The sequence below is a fragment of the Gasterosteus aculeatus genome, chromosome 18 (assembly GCF_964276395.1).
Source record: "Gasterosteus aculeatus chromosome 18, fGasAcu3.hap1.1, whole genome shotgun sequence".
In the NCBI taxonomy this organism is placed as follows: Eukaryota; Metazoa; Chordata; class Actinopteri; order Perciformes; family Gasterosteidae; genus Gasterosteus; species Gasterosteus aculeatus.
Window position 1 is genome coordinate 13,006,375 of NC_135706.1, and position 23,845 is coordinate 13,030,219.

General features: G+C 47.4%; 2 protein-coding genes across 2 annotated transcripts; one reads left to right on the forward strand and one right to left on the reverse strand.

The window, feature by feature from the left end:
- Nucleotides 1–4,606: 4,606 nt before the first annotated feature.
- mei4 (meiosis-specific, MEI4 homolog (S. cerevisiae)) lies at nucleotides 4,607–14,927 on the reverse strand. Its single transcript, XM_078093374.1, has 5 exons — nucleotides 14,750–14,927; nucleotides 13,254–13,496; nucleotides 12,089–12,615; nucleotides 10,001–10,132; nucleotides 4,607–4,951 (listed from the first exon to the last, which is right to left on the reverse strand). The coding sequence occupies exons 1-5, from the start codon at nucleotides 14,775–14,777 to the stop codon at nucleotides 4,682–4,684; spliced, it is 1,200 nt and encodes a 399-aa protein (XP_077949500.1). The 5' UTR covers nucleotides 14,778–14,927; the 3' UTR covers nucleotides 4,607–4,681.
- Nucleotides 14,928–16,649: 1,722 nt separating this feature from the next.
- Nucleotides 16,650–19,220, forward strand: LOC120807723 (5-hydroxytryptamine receptor 1B). Its single transcript, XM_040160039.2, has one exon. It carries the CDS (start codon nucleotides 17,061–17,063, stop codon nucleotides 18,207–18,209), a length of 1,149 nt encoding a protein of 382 aa, XP_040015973.1. The 5' UTR covers nucleotides 16,650–17,060; the 3' UTR covers nucleotides 18,210–19,220.
- Nucleotides 19,221–23,845: the final 4,625 nt, after the last annotated feature.

A 23,845-nucleotide genomic window follows, 5' to 3' on the forward strand; every position in this document is an offset into this window, starting at 1 on the left:
CGATAACAAACTGCAGCCTTCTGCTTATGAGAGGAGACATCTCCCAGCATGCTCGGGGGCCCGGGGCACTCCAGGCGTGACATGATTAATAACCCTGCACTTAAAATAAAATTATAGATCAAATATAATTATAGGGGAAGGGTGGGGGCGGGGCCAGAATCCAAATCACTTTGATTACAGAGCACAAAGACGGAGTTGTGTACGTAAGTGGTGCTGGGGGGGTCACGGCCCGACACCACCAGAGGTACACAGCGGGATCTCTAACAGCTTATCAATCCATCCCTGCCGCCCCAGCCCCGATTAGAAGCACAGGAAGCACAAATAGATCAAATCAGACCTGGTTTACAGTTTTTTTTCAATTGCTAACAAGAGTTCAACACTGAAACCACACTTTGAAAACTCTTCACACATTCTCATTACCAAGATTAATTTCGCCCAACAGTTCATCTGCAAAACCTCCAACACTCACTGAGACCAACAGAACACTTCACGAATGTCTCAAAACCAGCTCGTTCCACCGATCAGATTCTCATTCAGAAAACATGCACGTCACTCAGAACACACTGACCTAAAAACACTAAGAACATTACACCCATTATTACATTTTATTTGAAGTTTGAGTGAATTTTCACACAAACATTATTTCATTGAAAAATGTGGCGATTGATGCATTTTGTCTAAAAGCAATAAAAACATATTTACAGTTTGGTCCATATACACTTGTGTGTCGCTGAATGTGTGAAGAGTTTTGGAACTGTGGTTTGAGTTTTGAACAATGCTTGTTAGCAATTGAAAACAACAAGTGTGAATTTCATCGTTTGAGGAAGTGAACGCAGGGTTCAAGAACATCTGGAGAAACATACAGAACTAGTTCAAACCAGGACGTAAAGCGTTGTGAGTTAAAGCTGCATTCTCTGTAGTGACCAGCAGGGGGCGACTCCTCTGCTACGATAGAAGACTATGAGGAAATTAGTCTACTTCTCTCTTGATTTATTCCCTCAGAAAACATTGTAAACATGAGTTTATGGTCTCAATCTCTGGTTCAAGTCTTCTTCAATACAGTATGATGTTAATTTAGTACATTAAGGTCCATTTAGAGTCAAACAGACCATGAAGCAGGGGATGCTGATTGACAGGTCTGTACCGGAGTCGTATGTGGCGTCTCTACGTCCTCTGACTCCTTATATGGTCACTTCCCGTTGACTAGATGTAAAAAAGCTAGCTGGCAACGGCCAAAAAAGCAGAACTGGAGGCTTCAAAACATCAGTCCACAAACCAACGGGGGACGTCAGCAGGACGACGCACACGTCTCATATACAGCGTATAAATTCAGCACTAAGCAAATACAAGGATCAATGATTCTGGGGGAGAAATGTGGAACAAATTCAACTCCCGATAATGTTGTGTTGCAGCTGTCGATTGATCCGACATTAAGATCAATGCCGACGAGCCAATCAATCAGGCAGTCCTCCACAGGATCAACGCATCATCACAGAGCGATCGGTTGATCAGGCGTCACTTCAAACTGTCAATGAGTGCGACATCATCCATCCATCCATTGTCAAACCGCTTATCCTGCACGCGGGGGGGCTGGAGTCCATCCCAGCCAACTTCGGGCGATAGAGTGCGACATCATGTTCTTTTAATAATAATAATAATGTAAAAGCTACAGAGAAGATTAACACCAAAAAATACCATAACGGTGCAGAAGGGACCCTGGTAGAGTAAATCACACAAACAATTCCTTGTATGTTTGACATATTTTGGCAATAAATGTTTCCTGATATAAACTGGTCGTTTCTGCACTACACATTATTGTTTTCATGAAACGCACTCCTCTCGTTTGGGTCCCAGCCCGCCGGGGTCATGTGACCGAGGCAGCGTGTGGCGGGTTGAGTTCATCAGTTATGCTGCACTGGATCTGTAGGGGGGGGGGGGGGCACACTACGGCCACACACACCTGCGGCCTTCTCACTGGAGGTGTTGGTGCAGCACCACTGAGGCGTTTCAGCCCGGATCTCCACTTCCAGACAAAGAACGCAGAATGAAACTTGCACAACGACCCTTACAGACGTCTCGCCCCCCCACGGAGCTCCAGGAGACCACACGTAATCCAATCCGATATCACAACGTCATCACTCCATTTTGTACCTTTATATTTTAGGCATTAAACACGATTTTCTTACTCTGGGTTGATTGATTGACAAACTGCTTCCTGTGAGGATCAATATATGAATAAAAACATCATCCTCCGTCACTGCTAAGTGAGACGCTCTGCAACGAATGGGATCCAACCCACAACCAGACTCTTTGCAAACGCCTGCGTCCTGGCAACAGTAACCAAGGGGCGGGGCTTAGCGTGGAGTAAATCTTTGACTCCACCATTGGAAGAGTCCTGCGCCCATGAACTAGGGACCAGTCATGTGATCCCTCAGTGGAAAGGCTTAAATAAGCGTTGTTCATTGAGATCGATAGACGCCATACGCTGAGAATTAATAAATTAAATTGAGATGAATGACCTTGATTTGCATTTTGCACAACCAGGCTGGCCTGACAGCGTTGTCATGGCAACGGCACGTCGAAAGAAGTCCTTAAAGTCGCCGATCACTAAAAGTGCGCCACATCCAGGGGACCAAATGTTGCCTTTTGAAACCCCCAATGCAGATAAAAATAATATTGGATTGGATATTAGTTGGTCTTTTTGAAGAAACAATTCACAAAATAGTTATTGAACTTTTTGAATTGTCTGGCATCCATAACACACAAAAACAAGCATTCGGTTTGTGATGTGAGGTCGTTCATGAGGCTTCCTCCCATCTGCTGGACCAGTTAGGAGCCCCCCCCCTTTTTAGGGGGCTCTAATTGGCTAATTGCTCGGCGGCCATAGAAGTAATTAGAAGCCGTTACAGCTGATTTCTGAAACAGCTGTCATAATAAATTATTGTAGAACAGAGAGAAGCTTCAGAGCTCAATTAGCTCTCACATCAGTCAAGGTCAAAGACCCCCCCCGTGACCAATGTCCCTTTAAAGCAACCCCCCCCCACATCAAACACAACACTTATCTTTCCAGATCCACGTTTCTTCTTGTTGTTAAATCATGAAAATAGTAAACAAGCCTTTTCTATTCAGACTAAAGATAATTTCTCTAGACGGTTCACACACTTTGAAACAGGAAAAATTAACCATTTTCATATCAATCAAGGTGTTATTATATCATTTATATATATTTAAGGCTTCAGAGTTCATAAATCATCCGGTCCTGATGGGGGGTTGATTTTAAATAAACGCACACGTGTGACAGTGAGCAGCGCAGCAAAGCATCATGGGAGTCAGGGACCGGATCCACAAACAGAGCGATACTCTGTGATCAAACTTTTAACTTTTCTTGATGATCCATATTAACAGATGCAGATACTTTTTAAACCATAAAAAATACTAAATGTTGTACTGTAGTATTTTACGGTCTACTTTTAATCAATGTAATCATTTAATTACTGTGTTATTAACAGTCCATAATGTTATCTGCTCTTTTTGTCAATGAAAATAAAGAAAGCTTTTCTTCTTCTGACCACATTTAGACGTTATTTAATGTCTTACGTTTGAGTGACACGGCGCAGGGAGCGCTCGCTTCATTGCAGTGGGTCACCCTGCCATCGCCAGCACGGAGGAACGAGGGTCTTGCTGCTCATATGGATGCTGATTGTTGCTGGATGACTTTAGTGCTGCTCTGGTGTTGCATAGAAAGATAAATACATTTTATAGTATTAAAGAGTATTTATTTAATAGTTCATTTTTCAGTGAAACAGCTCCTCCTTCACCCAAATGTTCCCGGTGACTCAATGATGCAACCCGCCGCTTTGTCTCGTCAGTCCCACCGAGGCACATCAGCCTCCAGCTCACGTCCCCCCACGTCCCCCATCCTCCCAACAGGATATGAAAGATGAGGAGATGGCAGACAGAGTCGGGCGGGGAGCACGAAGCGGAACGCAACAGCAGTGGTGATGGCTATCGCCGCCCCCGGGGTCCCACGGGCCTCTGGTAATTTGTGACGTACCGAGTGTGAGGTGGTGGTGAAGGGGGAGGGGGTGTTATTCAGCCTCGTCTGTATTACAGACACCAAATAAGCAGCAGGGGAAGAGGAGGGAGAACGATGAACGCTAACAAGCATCTGGAGTCCATCCGAGAGGCCGGGGTAAAGCCGCCCCCCACCCGCCCCCTCAAAGGGCCTGTGATCTGTACTCACGTCATCAATTAACCCCCAGTTAACCACCAACTAACCAGCAGTTAACCATGTTGCTGCTGCAGCGTTAGAAGCACCGGGCTAACGGGTCACTTCCCGAGCGTCAGTCCAGTGTCCGTGTGATGTGTTGAGCTCCTTTCATTTGATAATCTGTGACGATGCGACGTGTTCCACTGGAATCCTGAATAAACCATAATGCATTTAACAATAAATATTTATGTAGTCGTATTGAATGAGTTTGTGGCTCATTTTAATTAAAATATCATCTGTCTAATTGAGCTTCAACGCCCAACTAATCTCCACAACCGAGGAAATGAAACTCTTTCAGAATTTCTCGCTTGCAGTGAAAAAGAACACACGTTGTCATTGATCAAATAGAGAAATATTTAATGCTGGAATGAAGCAAACAACTTTTGTAAGCGCTGTGTGGGTTTCTGTAGGTCACCTTCTAGGTTCTGGTGTGGGTTCTGACCCGCTGGGGTCCGAGGAGGTGAGGAGGCATCTCAGCCTCCACCAGCAGATGCTAAACAAGGGGAACTCTTTTGAGAGGAGGAAGATCCGCTGCTCCAGCAGCTCCGTCAGCTCCGAGCACACCTCCACCCTGCAGGGTCCCTCACAGCTCTGCAGCAGCTTCTCCAGGATCCAGAACAGGTAGCACGAGTTCTGGTACTGGTCCACAGGGAACGCGTCCGGCGCCGAGGCCTCCTGCCCCTGAAACAGGAAGTGACATCATTAGAAGACAATCCTAAACTCTCAATCCTAAAAGACTGATTTGGTTTATTTGGTAGGCCTGGTGCACATTGATAGAACATCTGTGCGTCTACATGGATGATTCATGCTGCTTTGTTCCAGGCAGCAGAAGACGTGAAGGTCGACTGAGACGGACTAAGTCTCGAACTAGATTATCGGATCACTGAAAGGAAAATTCTTTCATCGATGTTATTTGGCACAAATATGAATTATTCAAAGTAACGAGCTAGCGTGTCTCTTCCAGGCGTTGGTTGTTTGTGTTGTCTTTGTGTGTGTGTGTGTGTGTGTGTGTGGCGCCACGGAAGGACAACAAGCAGCAGATGGCTCTCCGGTGTTCCTCTGAGCCGAGCTTTCAGAGAGTTGACAGCGACACGTCCTCAGCCCTCACAGAGCCGGACCCCCAGACCCCCAGACCCCCCCCTTCAAACCCCCTCAGACGCCTCTCCTGTGAGGGTTCTCTCTGTGGACGGGAGTGATGACGGGGCTCTTTAAGCGTGAGTTGTCGACACCACGGACCATGTGACCATACATCACATGCTGGTATCTGTCTGTCGAGGCGTTGCCGTAGAGACAGATGTTCACCGTCCAGACGGAGAAGAGCCCCGCGGGAGCAGAACAAGGCGGCGGCGTGACGGCGTTCTGTAGATCACTGTCTGAGAGTAGATCACCCCCCCCCCCTTCACTTGGATGATCCATTTAATACGCTCAGAACAACTTAAATAGATACACAAACAGGAAATGAAGCTGAGGGGTTTGAAGGTGTCTGAAACATGGTGTTAGTGTGAGTTAATATAAAACCCGAATATTCACCATTCAGCCGCCTTCAGACACAAAGCTCTTTAGAGACTAAAACCATCCGGCGCAATGATGCAGCAACACAGGCGCAGCACTCAGGAGGCGGGGCTTGTTTATGTCCATCACGGCGGTTTGGGAGTTTCAGCTTTCATCTCCGTCACACCCGGCGAATTTATCAAGCCGTGAAGCGGTGATTCGATGGGAAGAGGAAATCGATAACCAGCTTTAAGATCCCGGGGGAGCAGTGATGGAGGGGATGCGGGGGTTACGTAACCTGCTTTAGAAATCCTCTCTGCATCACTTTGAGACGGACAGCCACTCAATACCTGAGAATATACGGTGTTCTTTGAGAGGCGTTCACTGACCGGCGTCATCTGGACACCAGATGAGCTGATGGGGGGGGGGGGGGGGGGGGTGAGCCTGCAGACGAGTTCTTGGCAACAACGCAACAACGCAGGAGGTCGAGGGCCTACCAGGTGTTAACCAGGTGTTAACACGCTGCCCAGAGGATCTGCTCTTCAGAACAGAGCAGAGGAACGTTTCCCTGTTGGTCTGTGTGAGCGAGGAGCCCTAGTACCCGGGTCGATGCAGCATCGAAAATACGGATTCCAGGGGCTCCTGGTTAAAAAGGCTTTTAACTTGGGGGGCTTAAAGGGCTCCAACAGGAAGGATTTCTTAAAAAGTCAAAATGAAGAGCTTCTAAATGTGACTGGAGATTGTTTCATCCAAACATTCCTAAACTCAAAAGCATTACTGCGATTTCTTCCCCTCCACCGGAAAAGGAGAGAAGGAACGAAGGAAGGAGGAAAAGAAGGAGGCCGTTGTTTATCCAACAGATCCTAAAGATCTCTTAGGTCAGTTTATGATATTAGTCCACACAAATAATCGTGTTCTACACACATCATGTACGGATCCATAGAAGAGAAGGGAAAGAAATCCTGTGATGAGGGTTTGATTAGAGAACCGACAAAGAGCATCTAATGAAGCTGTGCTCGCCTCGAAAGGGAGGGGCAGCATCAGCTGATCAAGGACAGGTTGATTGGTCTCTGGAGGGGAGGAGAAAGCTCACATGGAAAGGGGGGAGCGAGGGGGGGCTTCGGCCTCAAACGTTGAAAGGAAGACGTGAGAGAGAGGATGACGTTGTCTGGTCGTAGAACTCAAACTGAACCACGGTTCAATCAATCATGAAATAAAGAAGACGTTTTCCATCTCGTTCGCTGTCAGCAGAGAAAACAACTCCCCGGATGGACCGACGCGTCCTCACCTTCCATTTGCTTATTTCCTCCACGGCGTCCGCTGACAAGCCGCTGATTCAACGGACAGGAAACCGATCCGATCTCCTCAAAGTCAGAGGACACACACACACACACACACACACACACACACACACCCAAGTAGCATTTTGATCCTTACCAAACCAACAAGCTGGTTTCTTATCGCCATGAGATAAAAAAAAAAAAAACTTTAAAAAGAAAATGAGGAGATATTTGAACATTTCTTTCACCTTACTGGAGACGTAACAGTCCACCTAAATAAAGCCAAGCGTAGTTAAGTTAAGTGGTCTGACTAACCTCCCCCTTCGCTGTCGCGTCGTGCATTTAAACATTATGGCCGTCAGCCTTTGAAAATTCTGCCAAAATGAATTTGGCCAAATTCCTGCACCAAAGCGCTTCAAACATCGGCTCAAATCATTTCACAGCAGACCATCTGTGAGAGCCGGTGTCTCCACAGAGGAGGTCAGATAGCAGCTGCTAGGTGGCAGCCCGAACTCAATGCTGCTGCTTGCATTCGCGTGGAGACATTAAATAACGCCGGTGTCCACAGAGAAGACACAGAGCACAAAATGAACCATGCTGGCCGGACGGTGGATGCGGAGGATCACTCCAGTGAAGGCTGAGACGGGCGACGTGGGAGGATGGTGACGGATGGAGACGAAGGCAACCGGCAACCAAAGAATGCCAATTAATTAAGCCGTCACCACGGACGCCAACAGAGCTTCCTCCAAAAGAAGAAGAAAGGACAGAAAATCACTAACGAGTAATCGCAGCCGAGCATTTATTTCTGTCTCGGGTTCTCGTATACAGGATCTAGTGTGTGTGTATATATACATATACATACACACTCACACACACACATCGGGACAGGGTCTCTTGATTTGTAGAGGATGCATTTTTTAATTTAATTGATCAATTTTAAAATGGTTTAAAATTATTTTTAAAAAATCGATTGAAGACATTTTCTTCAAATTTAAAATGAATACAATAATTCAATTAATTAACCCATTTTGTTAATAAATTGATTTGCAAAAAGACTAATAGACAGTCACAACTCAGAAACGCCCAGAAACGTTCGGTTAAAGAAAAGGCTGGAAAGAGGCGGTTTTCAGTGAGACAGGAGCGCTGCTCTCGTCACCACCGAGGGGGGGGGTTTGGGTACGAGGAGACCAATTCCTTCTTTAGAATCAAGGATGTTGCATGTGGGGAAGCCGGAGCTCCTGCTCCATGAGTTCTGTTATCTTGTCACACATGAGTGGATCAAATTTAACACATTTTGTTATTCTTTTAGATATCGATTTACTACTTTAATGCAGACAAATACCGAGAAGATAAAAGCATCCGGAAGGAAAACTAGAAAGTTATACTTCCTCTTTCAACCGCACAACACACTCTTTAGGACTGAGGACGCAGGGACGCTGTATAGGCCTGTCAATCAGCGTGTAGCTGCGCCCTAAAGCATCCCCTGCTTCATGGTCTATTAGACGACAAAAGGCTTCCATCACAAGAGAGACAAGATATGAGGCAAACAAACACGTCTGCCATCCCTCATTTCATTTCAATATCTTTCTAATTATTATCATTTTCTCCCTTTTTTCAAAATGTTTTCGCAAATGCTTGGCATACACATCAGCTGCAACTCGATCATCACTTTAATCCACTGAAACGTTTCATTCTCATTTCTTTCCTCCGTTTGATTCACAAACGTAGCTTTGAAATGAGCCTCAACAAGGCCCCTTCAGCCCGTGTGTCATTCTGAGCACCCAGCAGAGTCATTGCTTCCTATTCATGAACCACTGCAGCTTCTCCTCACTCACTCACAGCATTCCGATGCTTCTCCCACCTGCGTTAGCGAGACCGACGCTGGCGCGTGGGAAGCTCTAATTAGCACCGCGGCGTTTGAGGATGACACACTTTAGCCGAGTAGATCGAGTCCTTCCTGCTAGCGCGGCTCAGCTGCTCTGAATGCCTTTTTGGCTGCTGGTGTTTCTGCTGGAGGGCAGCAGAGCTTCAGCTTGTTTGGATGAATCCAGAAATATGTTTCACACCTGCAGCTCGGTCGCTGTTTACTGCTTCAACGTCCGAACGGCATCACGGCCAGACAAACTGCTTAGCGTCTTATTTTGAAAACACAGGTCACCATGACAAGAATCAGAAGCCGAACTTGAAGGAGACGGAGAGGATTCGGAGGGTCTCCCCGGAAGCCCCCCGCCCATGCATGGAGAGCTTATGAGAGGGAACTTTATAGAGTCGCTTATCTGCAAAGCGACATGCGGTTAAGAGTTTTTTAAGTGTTTAGTTGTCCTAAAGGAGTCCCTGCCAGAAGGCTTCATGTGTGGTGATTAAATATCTAATTGATGCAGCTATTAGTTGCGCAACAAAGGACCTAATTGGGACCCCTGCAACGATATCACAAAGTTAATTAAAACCATTCTTGCCACTTCATGTTTTTAACGAACGAGCCTCCCTCATTACGTCTCTGTTCTGTCACACACGACCTCTGGGCTCCTTTTCCTCTCTTACTTTATTAAATCCTCCCGTTTTGCATCGCCCGCCTCCAGAGGCTCTTTTGAGGAGGAAGAGGAGAAGGAGGAGGAGGAGGAGGAGGAGGAACGCTGCCAGCGAGCATGAGCGACCCTGCTGGGTGGGAGTGCGTCTCAGCAGGGGGGGACGAAGGGCAGAATGTCACCTGTATTCTTTTGCTTTTTTACACATTTCCTTTTTTTCAAAGGCCGGCTGACAGAGAGCAGAAAGGTGAAGTAAGATGTGTGTCAGAGAGGGAGAAAGAGGGAGGGTTCAGTGGGGGAGACAAGAAGATGAGGGTGAGATTCATGAGAGGGATGTCATGTCTTTACATGAACATCAGTGGAGGGCATCAACGCCGTCACACCGCCAGAAGACAGATGAGAGAAGGATGATGATGATGACGGGGGGGTGTTACCTGGAAGATGTGCCACAGCTGATTGGCCAGTGAGCAGAGTAGTGAGAGGAGGTGACGAATGACGAAGGACTTGGACGTGTTGCTGCCTCCCAGAGCGACCAGATACTCCACCAGCTTCTCTGCGTACCCGAGCTGAAGGTTTGAGGAGAGAGTCCATCTTTAAAACCAGCAACAAACATTCTGCATCATTCGAACACAAAACACAAACTGGCTACAAAAATTGAAATAGACCCGCTAGTTCTCAAAAGGGGTTTTTGTGTTTTCTGTACACGTGGTGATCATGATGTCATTAAGGAGTCGCCCCCTGCTGGTCACTACAGGGAATGCAGCCTGACTTGTCTGTAAGCTCCAAGCTCAACGGATCCTACTAAGGAAGTAAAATAGTTTTCTCGTAATACGGTGATATACACAATACCCTTATACCTCATCACCAGACGTGTCCTCACACGCAGGCTGCTAACAGCTATTTGCTAGCTGCTGCCGCCACGCGTCTTAATTCCTGGTGAGCCAGAGGCGGATTGTTAGTATGCATGCTCACGCTCAGCAGCGGCCTCATTCATATTCACTCAGTCTGTTCATATTTTCCAACACATCCAAATAGATGCCAGAGGGCAGCACCGCGGCAGCTGGGGACAAATTGCTTGGCTCAAGGGCGGCGGGACCATTGTTGCCGTTGCCGCAGTTGTTTTGGGGGGAATTCGACCGGAAGCCTGCGCTCACAGCTGATCAGATAGCGGGTCGTTCTTCGAACGAGAGCAACTTGAAGAGAAACTAACGGCAGAAAAAGAAATTAAATTTGCTTTGTTTGGCCTGTGCTGCCGATAACTCCCCCTTCCAACTCCCCCCTCCGCCTCCCCCCAGCACTGAGCGATGCGAGGACACCGTGTGAAACGGCTTGGACGACAATCCCATCAAGGGATTAGTTGATAATTTGAAACAATTGAAGGGAGGAGATTGTTTTTCCAAGCAGCTCGTCTCAGCGTCCCAGCCAGGCGACCTGTGCGGCGTGTATAAGAGGAGGGTCCTTTTCTCCAGACGTCTTCATCCACGGCTCTACTTTAATAACTCAAAGCGTTTCACCTAGGAGCAAATGTTGTGGCTATAACAGTGGACGGCAGCATTATGTGAAAAAAGGGGTCGTCGCAATAAACGGTAAGAAAAGTCTGTCTGGGAGACCAAAGGCTGCCGGTGCGACGCTGTCGAGGACAAACGGACACCAAAGCGGCCTCCTGACCCGAAGGGCCTCCCATCCGCTCCCCGGCGCCTCGTTCCACTGAGGACCAGGCAGCAGCTCCAGAAGAGGGAGGTCTATCTGTCGCCAACACTCGTCTCACTTTATCGTTTCATGACATTCCGATTCATAATTAGGGATGCAAACACATCAAAAAAAGAGAGAGGTAATTGAAGACCACGGCCATCCATAAACCTGATACAAACGGCGGGGGGGTCGCGTGGACGCTCAATGCGTGAAACTTGAGAGCCCTGCATTATGAAAAAAACTCTTCGGCCCAGCATCATGAATCTTTGATGATGCTCATGGGAAATCAGGGGTGTGAACACTTGTTTTGTGTTGAAGTTAATGCTCTCCGGCTGCTGTAAATGTCGGATGAAGACTGTAAGCTTGATTAATGAAGAACACAACCGCACACTGATTTAATCTGCCGCATTTTTGGTCTAAAGAGGGAAACCTGGTCTGTAAGAACACTAACAGTCCCACTGGGGATCAAAAGCAGCGTCTGCAGAGAGCGTCACCGTGCTGAACATTAGATTAGTTGACACGTTGGGGAGCAGAACTCTCTTTGGTTCAGTAAGATTCTTCTTGGTTCATTTAATTCTTTTATCGGTTTTATTTCAGGTAAGATGTTTGCACCTGCTGCTTTCTGTCATCACCACGGAGAATATTTTAATTGTCACGCCGCGGAGACTAAAACTTGACATGAATCTGAAACTACACATTCACAAACAAACAAGTGCATCTGATGAACTGCGTCTAACTGTGGCAGGAGCCTTCCAGCTGTGTCCAGATGGAGAAGGAAGTACATTGACTGACTGATGGATTGATGGATTGATTGATAAGCAAACACTCACCCCGCTGAGCTGACTGCTGTGCAGCAGCAGCGCCATCAGCTCCGCCAGCGACTCCTCCACCCTCCTTGTGAACTCCAGGGACGGCCGCCTCTGGGAGCAGAAGAGGTCCGTCGCTCGGGCCGCCACCCGACAGGCCTGCAGGACCCCGTCGCCCAGCCCCAGCGGCGGGGGCGCCCTGCATAACGCCATCACAGAGTCCAGGAGCTGGCACACGGAGTCGGGCAGCACGGAGCTCGAGGCCCCCACCGGGCCGAACCACAGCGACTCCAGGCCGCGGCTGCCGTCGTCCACCCGGTGCAGGGAGCACAGCGACTGGAGGAAGCGCGCGTGAGGAACCGAGGGTTCCCCGCCGGGTCTTAGGGGAAGGCCAGAGGGAAGCGGAGGCCGAGGAGGGGCGAAGGCAGGCGGGAGGAGGGTAGGAGTCTCCGAGCCGCTGCCTGGTGGCGAGTCGCCGCCGTGAGATTCACCTCCCGGCGCGAACAGGTCCTGGGAAGCGTCGTCTGAGGTGTCGTCACCATCTGGAAGGTCTGACCACAAAAGTGCTATCAGTCTGCGTTCAGAGAGCAAGGAAAGGAACCACGTGCACTAATTCAAGTACCTGACTCAAAAGGCACTGTGAGAACTTTTCCCCTAAGCTACCCGGTCGAACAGCGCCAGAATAACTTTTTATTTTCACCGTTATTTTTCCCTTTTCAATGTATTTTCAGTGAGTTCTGGCATTTTAGTCCCTCAGTGACACCGACATGTAAGGAAACAATAAAACAAAGGAGAAAACATGTCGTCATGACATTTAAAAAAAAATATTTAGTTGCGAAAGCCAAGTTCTCTTTAGATTGGTACGTCAAAAAAAAAAAAGGATGCCCATCCAAGGAGCATCAAGAAATCAAACATTAAGAATTTACATAGTTTACACTTTCACAAAAACATCCTGGGCTCAAAATTCCAACCGGCATCTTTTCTTGGTCCAAATTACATTTTGGTTAACCTTCAAGTTAGCATTACATATCTGTTCACAGGGACGAGGAGTGCCAGGTGTGTGTGTGTGTGTGTGACGTTATCCCACGCTGCGTGTTACCTCCTGCAGTCAACCGTAACGCTTCATATTCCATAAAACCATCACGGGGAGGAACGACCTCGGACAGCCTTGTGGGGATGCATTAAGTACCTGCTGCCCGGGCACCGCTCTGCAGGCGTGACGTCACTCTGGACAGCAGTAACTCCTGCTGCAGCCTCAGCACCTCCTGCTGCAGCCCCCGGGCGACTTGCCGCCAGCTGCCATCGCGGGCCGTCAACCTGCGGGACAAATCCTCGGCATGCTCTCTGCCGTTCGACCCCGGGGGGCGGTTCTTTATGACGACCAGGGCCAGCGCCACTTTGGCTCTGATGAAGAACCACTCGGCTCGACCCGCTCGGGCAGGAGGGGCGGTGGGGGGCACAGCATTAGGGAAAGCAGAACGTCCACATCTCAGCTTTATGGTTGTATGAGAAGCTACAGGTTCTCTTGTAGTCCACTTTAAGCTACTTTATTCTCTGAAACACCAGAAGACCAAAACACAAACGAGCCGCGACGACTCAAAAAGACAACAAGTGTAACAAGAGAAATGTCCACCGACCTCCACTACGAGGTGGACAGACGTCTGCCAGCCCACTTCTCATCATTATCAAGCTTGAGCTCTCAAAATAATGCTCAAAATAATGCTGTTTTGTTGGTGGTCATTTAAAAATAAGTTAATAATATTCATTACATTAACAGGTTGAAGCTTGTGTGAAGAACAATCTTACTGTGTTTCATTTTGAATATCAATATCACTACAAAGGCTGAAGTAATATTTGAGGTATCTATGTTCGTTGGATCGTCCCATTTTCTTGACGCTTCATACAACTTAAGAAATATTGTACTTCTTACCCTGTAATATAAATATTGAGTATTTATATTTAAATATATATATGTAATATAAATACTCAAGTATAAATACTGAGTATTTATATTACAGCTAAATTTACTTGGAATATTAAGATTTTTAATCTAAAAGAACTATTTGAATAAGAAATGAAACATTATTAAAACAGCAACAAACGTTGCTGTTGATTAGTATTGAGCAACATTTGCTAGTTTTTTAAGTAGTTATTATCTAAAGCTCAAGTTGGTCAAAAACTGCACTTTTCATAATCAACCAATAAAACATCGTACATTTTAAAAGTGTCTCCAACATGAACACAATACAACCTGCTGTTACTCCTCAGCGTCAAACCATCGGTAGATTTAACGTTAGGTATTAACGGTTAAATAGTGTATGTATGAGCAAGCTAACGTCAGCTAACCTTAGTTAGCGTAGTTATTAACCTTGTGACTTTAACTAACATTTGTCATGCATCCATTATCGGACAGACATAATTACTTTAAAATGTGATTGTTCATCTTATTTTATTACTTGTTTCGTTACTTTCATTAAGTCTTCAGTTCCTCTGTTTGGCCCAGCGTCTTGCTATTATTTCAATTTATAGCAAACTATAGCAAAAGTTAGCTAACTTAGCTAGATCAAGTTACCGTGGTGCTAACGTTAGCTTAGCTTCTGAAACGCAACATCAGTTCAACGTTACGTGACATTTCCGCTTTGTGCTGCTGACGTCGAACCGTCAAACTGATTTTTAAATAATTACCTTTACGGTGGCAGTCATTCCTTTCCATTGCCCTGCACCGGTCTGTCCTCGACGTCAAATAAAAAAACACAGTAGTGAGGACACCGATGGTAGTTTAGCTTTACTGTATAGGTGTAACACCCAAATCTGTGACCCGTGGAATCCTGTGACACTTTCACCCAAGAATAAAGATGGCGGCAGATCGAGCGATGCAGAAGCGTCTCTTCTCCCAGCCAGAGGTGGTCTGACATCGTTTTTTACTTAAGTACAATTTCCAGCCAGTTGTACTTAATTTCCTTATTTTTCTTTTAAATATATTGTTTGTATTATATTATTTCAGATTTTACTGCTGGAAGTTTCCCGTTGATAATGTGATATTAATTATTTAACCTCCTTCATGTTACCAGGACACAGTATAAACACAGCACCCACCACACCCCACGTGATGAATACTATCTTCATTCTCAAGCGGTATTTCCACAGATAAAACTCTACAAACGCGGTGGGATGAAGACCAGGCCTCTGTGGGACGAGCTGCTCCTCTCCGGGTGGGGGGGGGGGCAGCGGGTCGAGGCCCAGCTTCCTCACAGTGAGAGTGAGGCCACAGCGCTCTCCCCAAGAGGCTGGTTTGAGCCGCAGGTTTGATTCCCTCAGTCGCTGCAGAAGCTTCTGTTCTCACAGCCGGAGGGTGAAGGTCAGGAGGAGCTTTCTCTCGCTTTGTGACTCAGCTGCGCAGCAGTGTGGATGTGATGCACGAGGTGAAAGGAAGTGGGGATGAATTATTCATGTGTGAAATCTCACTTTGGCTGTGTAAAAATGAGACCCTGAGAATCATAAAGGAGAAGAAAAAACATTTTTCAGCCTCAAATGTAACAGGATGCTGAAAAGGTGCTTCAGTCTGGAACCGAGGGAGTCCATCCAACCAACAGACCTGAAGGGCAGCTCCCCAAGTGTGACCCCCCCGGCATCACTTCTCCTCCTTACTGTCCCTCTGTTTGTTTCAAGTTAATTTATTTTGCAGGGACAATGCACACTAATCAACAGGTGTACTGTAGGTGAGACATAGTTAGCCAGAGAGGCTAATTTCCATCTGCTGTCCCCAACCAGATGTTTTTAAGACACCTAAAATCTAAAAACATTAAAAAGCACGTGGTGTGGTGTAGCACAAGAGTCCAGCTGGTGTCATCGTGGTTAACCATCGTTGGTTTTTGTTTCACCTCGTTCATTCGTGGTGATCTGCTTAGTTGGGACTAAAGCATGTGAAAATGGACATGTGAGTCAATGAATGTAACACACAAAGTGAAAACAAAATAATTTAAGACTAAAAAGTTTAGCATTAATTCTTTTACTGATTAAAAAATGTGACGGGATTTGGTATATCCGGCTCTTTGAAAACCTCGTCAACCGTCCTCATGGAGACGGCCAGATGCATTCAGTCCAAAGGAAGCTACCAGTCACCTTGGGTTGGATGGTTACCACGTGAGAACGAGAGCAGAAGGTTGGAAATAACATTTAGATCTTCATGCTGAAAAATGGATGTCACCAAAGGTGCTATTTGACATTCACAGCATTCTGAGGGAAACATACTCGCTCTGATTGTGGACAAAATCAACATGCTGTTTGGTTAAAACCATCATGGTTTGGCTGACTGGTTATGAAACAGCTGCAGCTTAAAACCTGCAGTCAGACGTCTTAGCTCCGCTAGCACCGTTAAAGCTTCTATAAGAATACAATAGTAAGAATACAATCATACACTTACTTATTTATTCATTATTTATCATGACATTTTAGGGATAATCTCCTGATAAATTAGTATCAATAAATCCATCAGATGGAGAAGATAAAAAAAGTCCCTTTCCATCACTGAGAGGGACAGAGAGGTGTGTGTGGGGGGGGGGGCAGAGAGGGAGAGAGAGAGAGAGAGGGATGGAGGGAGGGTATAAAAGCAGCAGTCAGACCTCAGCAGCCTGAACTCGAGAGGAACTGTGAGCGGAACAAAGACTAAGCGTTTTGTCCCCTGCGAGCTGCGATGAGTCCAACTTGTCCTCCTCCGCGGGGCGGATGCGCGGCGGATGGAGACGCCGCTCTGTGAGCCGTTTCTTGGACGTGTGAGGGGATGAATTAGCGTGAAATGCGGCGGGGGGAGTGAATGGGAGGAAGAGGAGGAGGCAGAAATGCGTCTTTGGGACATCACCTGAGGTCTGCGGGTCGAGTAGCTGCTGGACATGGAGCCGCGGACGCTGGATGAATCCCTGCGCGCTCTCACGGTGATCTGCGGGCTTTCCTCTGAGCTCAATGACGGGGCCGTCTGACGGGGGCCAGGTGGAGAGGGATGGAGCATGCCGGTGAGCTCAAACCAACGCCTGTCGTCTACGGAGAGCTGCTGAACACCACCAACTACACCCATGGCAACCTCACGTCGAACGAGGAGGAGAAGGACGCCAACCTGGCTCTCCAGTCGGGTCTGGCCGTGACCTTAACCCTCATAACTTTGGCCACGACGCTTTCCAACGCGTTCGTCATCGCCACCATTTACAAATCCCGGAAGCTGCACACCCCGGCCAACTTTCTGATCGCCTCGCTGGCCCTCACGGACCTGCTGGTGTCCATCTTGGTGATGCCCATCAGCGCGCTGTACACCGTCAGCCAAACGTGGACTTTGGGGCAGGTGATGTGCGACATCTGGCTGTCCTCGGACATCACCTGCTGCACCGCGTCCATCCTCCACCTGTGCGTAATCGCGCTGGACCGCTACTGGGCCATCACGGACGCGGTGGAGTACTGCAATAAGCGCACGATGGGGCGCGCCGCGGGCATGATCGCCACCGCCTGGGTGATCGCCATCTCCATCTCCCTGCCGCCGTTCTTCTGGCGCCAGGTGAGGGCGGAGGAGGTGACGAGCTGCAACGTCAACACCGACCACATCTTCTACACCATCTACTCCACCTTCGGCGCGTTCTACATCCCCACGCTGCTGCTCATCGCCCTGTACGGGCGGATTTACGTGGAGGCCCGGAAGCGCATCCTAAAGCAGGCGCGCAAAAAGCCGGGCAAGCGGCTCACCTCGGCGCACCTGATCACCGACTCGCCCGGCTCCGTGGCGTCCAGCACCTCGCTGCACTACGGGACGAACGGCGCCTCCTCCTGCGACGCCACCTCCTGCGCCAACGCGCACCAGGTCAAAGTCACCGTGTCCGACGCCCTGCTGGAGAAGAAGCGCATCTCCGCCGCCAGAGAGAGGAGGGCTACCAAAACTTTGGGAATAATCCTGGGAGCCTACATCATCTGCTGGCTGCCGTTTTTCATCTACACCCTCCTGGTGCCGGCGTGCGAGTCCTGCCTCCACCCGGAGCTCTTTGACATCTTCACCTGGCTGGGTTACCTCAACTCCTTAATCAACCCCATCATCTACACCATGTCCAACGAGGACTTCAAGCAGGCTTTCCACAAACTAATACAGTTCAGATGCTTCAGGGCATGAGCGACGACCACCAGCCATAACACCCCCAACCCCCCCCCCCACCCCCCACCCCATCCTCTGTTGCAGGGGAGGACTGTTGTGGTGGGGGAGCTGCAGACTGGTTTGCAGGTGATAGAAGGCCCATTACCCCCCCCCCCCCCTTCCTGCAGGCGCTGCACTGGACCGCAGCCTGCAGCTCACTTTGCCATAAGAGTTTGACAGTCAACGTCAGTTGGCTTGTAAGCACAAGCAGCTTAGGACTAAGCTACCACGAGCCCAAAGGGCAGAAAAAGCTCAGACGCCTATTTGTGTTTCATTTTCCTGACTCAATAACGGGAAATACTGGTGCCTACAACAAGCTTCTAGTCTGGTTCCTGGCCTCCAGATGGAGAGAGGAGCACGGTCTTAGTTTGAGACAAACAAACAAAAAGACAAAGATTTGGTCTCTTCTCGTAGGCCAGAGTGTGTTTCATGGTTTCCTTGCTGCTGTGACGGGTGTTTTAACAACGTACGAGTCTGTATGCATTGCTGTGGTTTCACTTTACTTTGCTGACGAGTCTGGATGCTGTAAATAGTGCAAAGTGACCTCTGTGGTAAAAAGGAACTCTTACTCTTGTAAAAGACGCATTTTTAGATGTTGTTATTAGCCTCGATGTTCCATTTCATGCCAGGCTAAACAAACACGGCGCCGAACCCAGTCACACAGAAAAAAGATGAACTAAAACCTAGAAAAAATGTGGAGTATGATTTTTTTTTTAAATGCCATAAAATGTTATTCTGATCCGAATCAGCCGGCTCCTCCCACCGGGTCGCCGCCACCAGCTGAATGTCAAACTTCAGCTGCTGCTGATCGCTTAAAGGAAAACGTTTAAAGAAGAAAGTGAAAAACGAATCTCTGGTTGCATGTCTGAAAAAAGAGAAAAGGGAGCAGGTGGAGTCCATGAGGACACCCAGGTTCTGTTCTGGCTTCATTTCTGTACATTTGGGGCTTTTAACAAGGTGAAAAACAAACCGAAAATAAATATATACAAATATATTTGAGCAATAATGAATTCAATTTTGAGCTCAGAAACAAATTTTAAGGAATCGTTTGAGGAAAAATGAACCACAAATATCCTGCTTCTTATTGCTGGCATTCATCTTCACAGGTTCCCCTTTAATGGTTTAGCTAGAGACTATTAGCTTAGCATAGCATAAAGACTGCAAGCTAGTGTAAATAGCTAGTTTGGCTAAGCGCAAAGTCAAATAATTCAAAGTAAAAGGATTCAACCCGCAAACGTCTTTAGAGCGGAGTAGCTGACACAAACGTCAGACTCGTTGGTGTATTTTAAACGTTGGTCTTTATGCTAAGCTACGCTAACCGCCTTGAGACCGCTAGCCTGCTCACACGCATGAGAGTGATTTAAATCAGTTCATGGAGTCTGAGCCAAGACAGTCAAAATATTATACCATATACCAGAAACATGAATGGGGGTAATAAAAGCCTCAGGGGGGCGGGGAGGGGGGGGGGTGCAAGCCTGTGCAAGCCTCCCCTCCCAACATCAAGGATGGCCGCCCCCCCCCCGCCCCGCCGGGCAGAGAAACCTTTGGCTGTTTTGTCCAGCAGCCTGGTTGGCCGTGTGAGGCGAGATGAGGCCGCGATGAAAGCCTCTTTGTGAGCGTATCGATCGGCTCAGTGTGACGCTCCTCTGTGGCTCCGAAGCTCAGCTCATCCAGGTGGGCTTCTGCACCCCCCCACCCCGCACACACACACACACACACAAGAAAAAGACGCTGTTGTGAGAAAACTGAAGAATAAAATCAATAAAAAGGTCTACGGCCCCGAGTTTGATGACAATTTTCCCACATTCTCGTTTTTCTGTCAGTCATTCTGAGGCCCGAGAGGAAAGCGCTGACATTTGCTCAATCAGGAGAGAATCTGATGAGAACGTTTCACAGATGATCACAGCGTGACGGTTTCCTAACCTAATTAAGCGGCGGGGGAAAGTCAGTTATGAACGTCCCCCGTCTGCTCCTCCTCCTGTGAACCGCACGTTCTTCTCCACCAGGTGGAATACTGACGTGCACGGCTCATGTGACGCGTTTGGATCATGTGCTCGGTTTTAAAAAGCTAATGCCCCGTTACAGCACTCCATTCCCATTCTAAGTGGGTTTTAAGTGCGTGCTGAGTTCAGACTGCGAAAAGGACAAAACTGCAGAGAGTACACAAAAAAGGTGGGAACAGCAAATTGCAGGAAAAACAGCAAATTGCAGGTGTTGGACGGCTTCGGAAAGATTTAGAATTGATTGTAAAGTTACATAAAAGAACACGCGTTGCGTTCCTGCTGAATGTAACGTGTTGACGTGTTGTGAGCGTCTGTGGGAACCAGTGTGTCACCTCTTCATATTCACCCAGGTGCATGCTGGGAGTTGCAACGACCTGTTTAAATAGAGAGATAAATGAACACTTTATGGTATGGAAGTAAAAATGCTCAATATATACACAATAAAATAGCAGAACAGAACATATTTCATTAAATGTAACAATTAAATAGAAAAAAATAAGTGCACAAAATACAAGTATATACAGTGTATGTATATATCTATTACTCTGGAGAGGAATAAATTAAATGAAGTGCAATGCTCATTGATAATGGTTCGATTAAAGGAGGATTTAGCCACAGGTGATTGGTTACCGTCTGCTTTCTGCTGCCTGAGAAAACATCTTCCCCAAACTTTAACCAAGAGAACAACAACCACGCGTCGGTCTTATTCTAAAACCCCGGGTAGATGTAGGAGTAACAGTAATTGTTTGGGACTATTTTCAGCAGCGGGTGAATCCACAGTTGGCGTAGAGCGTGTGTTCGTGGGGTTGAGTCAGAACAGACTGCGTGTCTGTGTGTTTGTGGGGATCGAGGCTCGCTGAAGTGTTTTAATGGAGCTCTTTCACTACTTGTGAGAAGATACATCAGAGCGGCTTCCAGCGGCCTTTGCATCAGCAGATAGGATGTGGGACGAGATGGAGAAGCAGAGCTAAAAGCTCTCAGTGTTTTCTCCTCCAGCTTCATTTCCTGCTGTCTTCCCCCAAAGCATCGCGGATATCTTGATTTAAGCGTGCCAGCGCTCCCTGTCCTCGTCCTGCTGATCGTTGGCACAAAAGAAAAACCCATCAAACGCTCATCCCATTAGAAACGGCTCCTCTCCGAGGCAGCAATGCCTTTCTCTCCTTTTGTCAAATATTAATATTGTGGCTTCCTTTGAAATCGATCAGCCCGCTGTGGGCCCTGATTACCGTTTCCATGGTTTGATGCTCGGCTGAACCATGGCAACGCGCGCCCTGCTGGAAATGTGTCGTGCTGCAAAAGCCAAATAAACACATCGACTGGGATAAAGATGGAGCCGGGAGCTGATGTTACCTGTTACCTCAAACGCTCGGGGGATTTATTTCAAAAAATGGACACGCTACCCGCGGCTCACATCAGACAAACGGATCCGCCGCTGTCGGGGGAACATTTGTGAACGCACCCTCGCCACGTTGTAACGTCTGCCCGCCGGGGAGCGGCGAAGGAGGAGGTTTTGAGGGCGGAGGTGTAGATGAGCTTTGTTTCAGGGTGGAAATGTGGAGGCCTGAACCAGAGAACGTCCTCTGCTGCTTTATGCTCGTTGTCTGCACGCGTCTCTCTTCCCCCTCGGTGGCTTCACACTTCCGTCTTTGCTCTCTGGTGTTTTGGCCTTGAAAGCGACTGTGACAACACAGTCCTACGCGCAGAAAAGCTGAACACCACCATTGTTAAAGTGGATCCTTTCACATTTATAATTATATATATAAAACTGCACAAACTGTTTCTCTAATCGAGTGGTTTCCACATGATGGAACTTGTTTATTTCTGTCTTCAGCAGATGGAGTCGGCTCAGCCGAGAAACAACTGCTCATGTTCTCTTTTCATGTAACTCCTCCTCTGAAGCACGAGGAACTCAACAACAACCTACAACACTCAGTCAAAGGTCAAAGGCCACCAGTGTTTGTTGGTAATGTAAGTGGCGTACGTGGCGTGCAGGGAGCTGCGCCGTGCGAGTAAAAGCAGCTGCTCAGGTGATGAAACAAAACGTCTTGGTTAGCGGCTCGGGTTGGAAGGAAAACAAGAATATGGTTTATGTTACGATCATGGGAAAGCAACGGGGTGACGTAGCATGACGACGTAGCACGTGACGTAGCACGTGACGTAGCAATTCTGAATTGTACTTTTACTCTTATAAAGGACCTGAGGGAGTTGTTCTTCCTCCATGTTGGGAGATGAATAAAAAGCGTAGTGACAAACAGAGGAAACGCGATGGTCTGAGGGGGCGAGTTGGAAACATCCCACTTCCTAACAAACAAAACACACGCAGAGTGAACAGCATCTTCTCAAGTCAGGAGGCAACAACAACAACATGACAACAACGAGGACGTGTGTTTGCGTGTAGTCAGACAAACACTTCGTTGCCTGCTGTGCGTCACTCAGCGTTCCCTCATCACCGCGTACACCAGCTCCACTACGGTGATCAGTACTTAAACACGACTGCCAGAACCCATCAGAACCCATCAGAACCCATCAGAACACATCAGAATGTATCAGAACCCATCAGAACGTAACAGAACCCATCAGAACCCATCAGAACCCATCAGAATGTATCAGAACCCATCAGAACGTAACAGAACCCATCAGAACGCAGCAGAATTTATCGAGACGCAGACGCCAAGGAAGCAGAAAAGGACGTTTCGCACATAGAAGAATAAATAATAGACGTAAAAATAAAACAGCTAAAAGTCCCTAAAATCTCCCCAGAAAAATTCTAAAATACTTTCACTAGTTTGTTGAGTATTCGTGAACACATATCTCGTAAAACAGTTGTTCCACCGTAGTCTCGTCTTCTTCTCGTCATCAGCTCGTCTTTGGCTCGATTGGGACTCCCCACTGAGTCGTCTTAGTCTCGTCCTCATCGTGTCTTTGACGTTTCAACGTCTCGTAACTGACTTGATTTATTAACAAAATCGTGTCACTACTGAGTCACCCTCATGTCGTCCGTGTCTCTTCATTGTCTCTTCTTCATTGTCTATTCTTTGTCTCTTCATCGTCTCCTCATTGTCACTTTGTTTTGTCTCAACCATGTGTCTTTATGTCCCCTCTTAGTCTCAGTCGTAGTAAAAAGGTGTTGAGCAGCTCATACGGCCGTAGTTTTAGTTAGCAGAGTAAACGTCTGACATTGTGGTTTTGGTCCTTCATCTTAATTTAAGGATCTGAGTGCTTCGTCCACGTTGTCCACGTTGTCCAGGGAGTAAACTCTTTCATTTGTAGTAAAGAAGAGTTGCTTCCATTCACTTAATTGCATGAGTGCACATTTTTTGTTCTTGACAGCTTCAATGCGCGAATGTTGGGGATGAATCATTTCTACCTTCAACAATAAAATCAGACACAAATGGAATAAGAAAAAGGTCTCGTGTTAAATCTCCAGGTTCAATGTGAATATTCATCCCTGGTGTTTCAGAGGAGTCGTCGAGCGCATCCGAGGCTAATTGTCTGCTAAAGGAAGAAGACGTTACCAGCAGCAGCGTATTAAAGTTCTCTATTTAATTGTAGGCGAGGGCGGTTATGATTAGAATAATAATTCACAATCTGCAGGCGGTGGGAAGTCTTGAG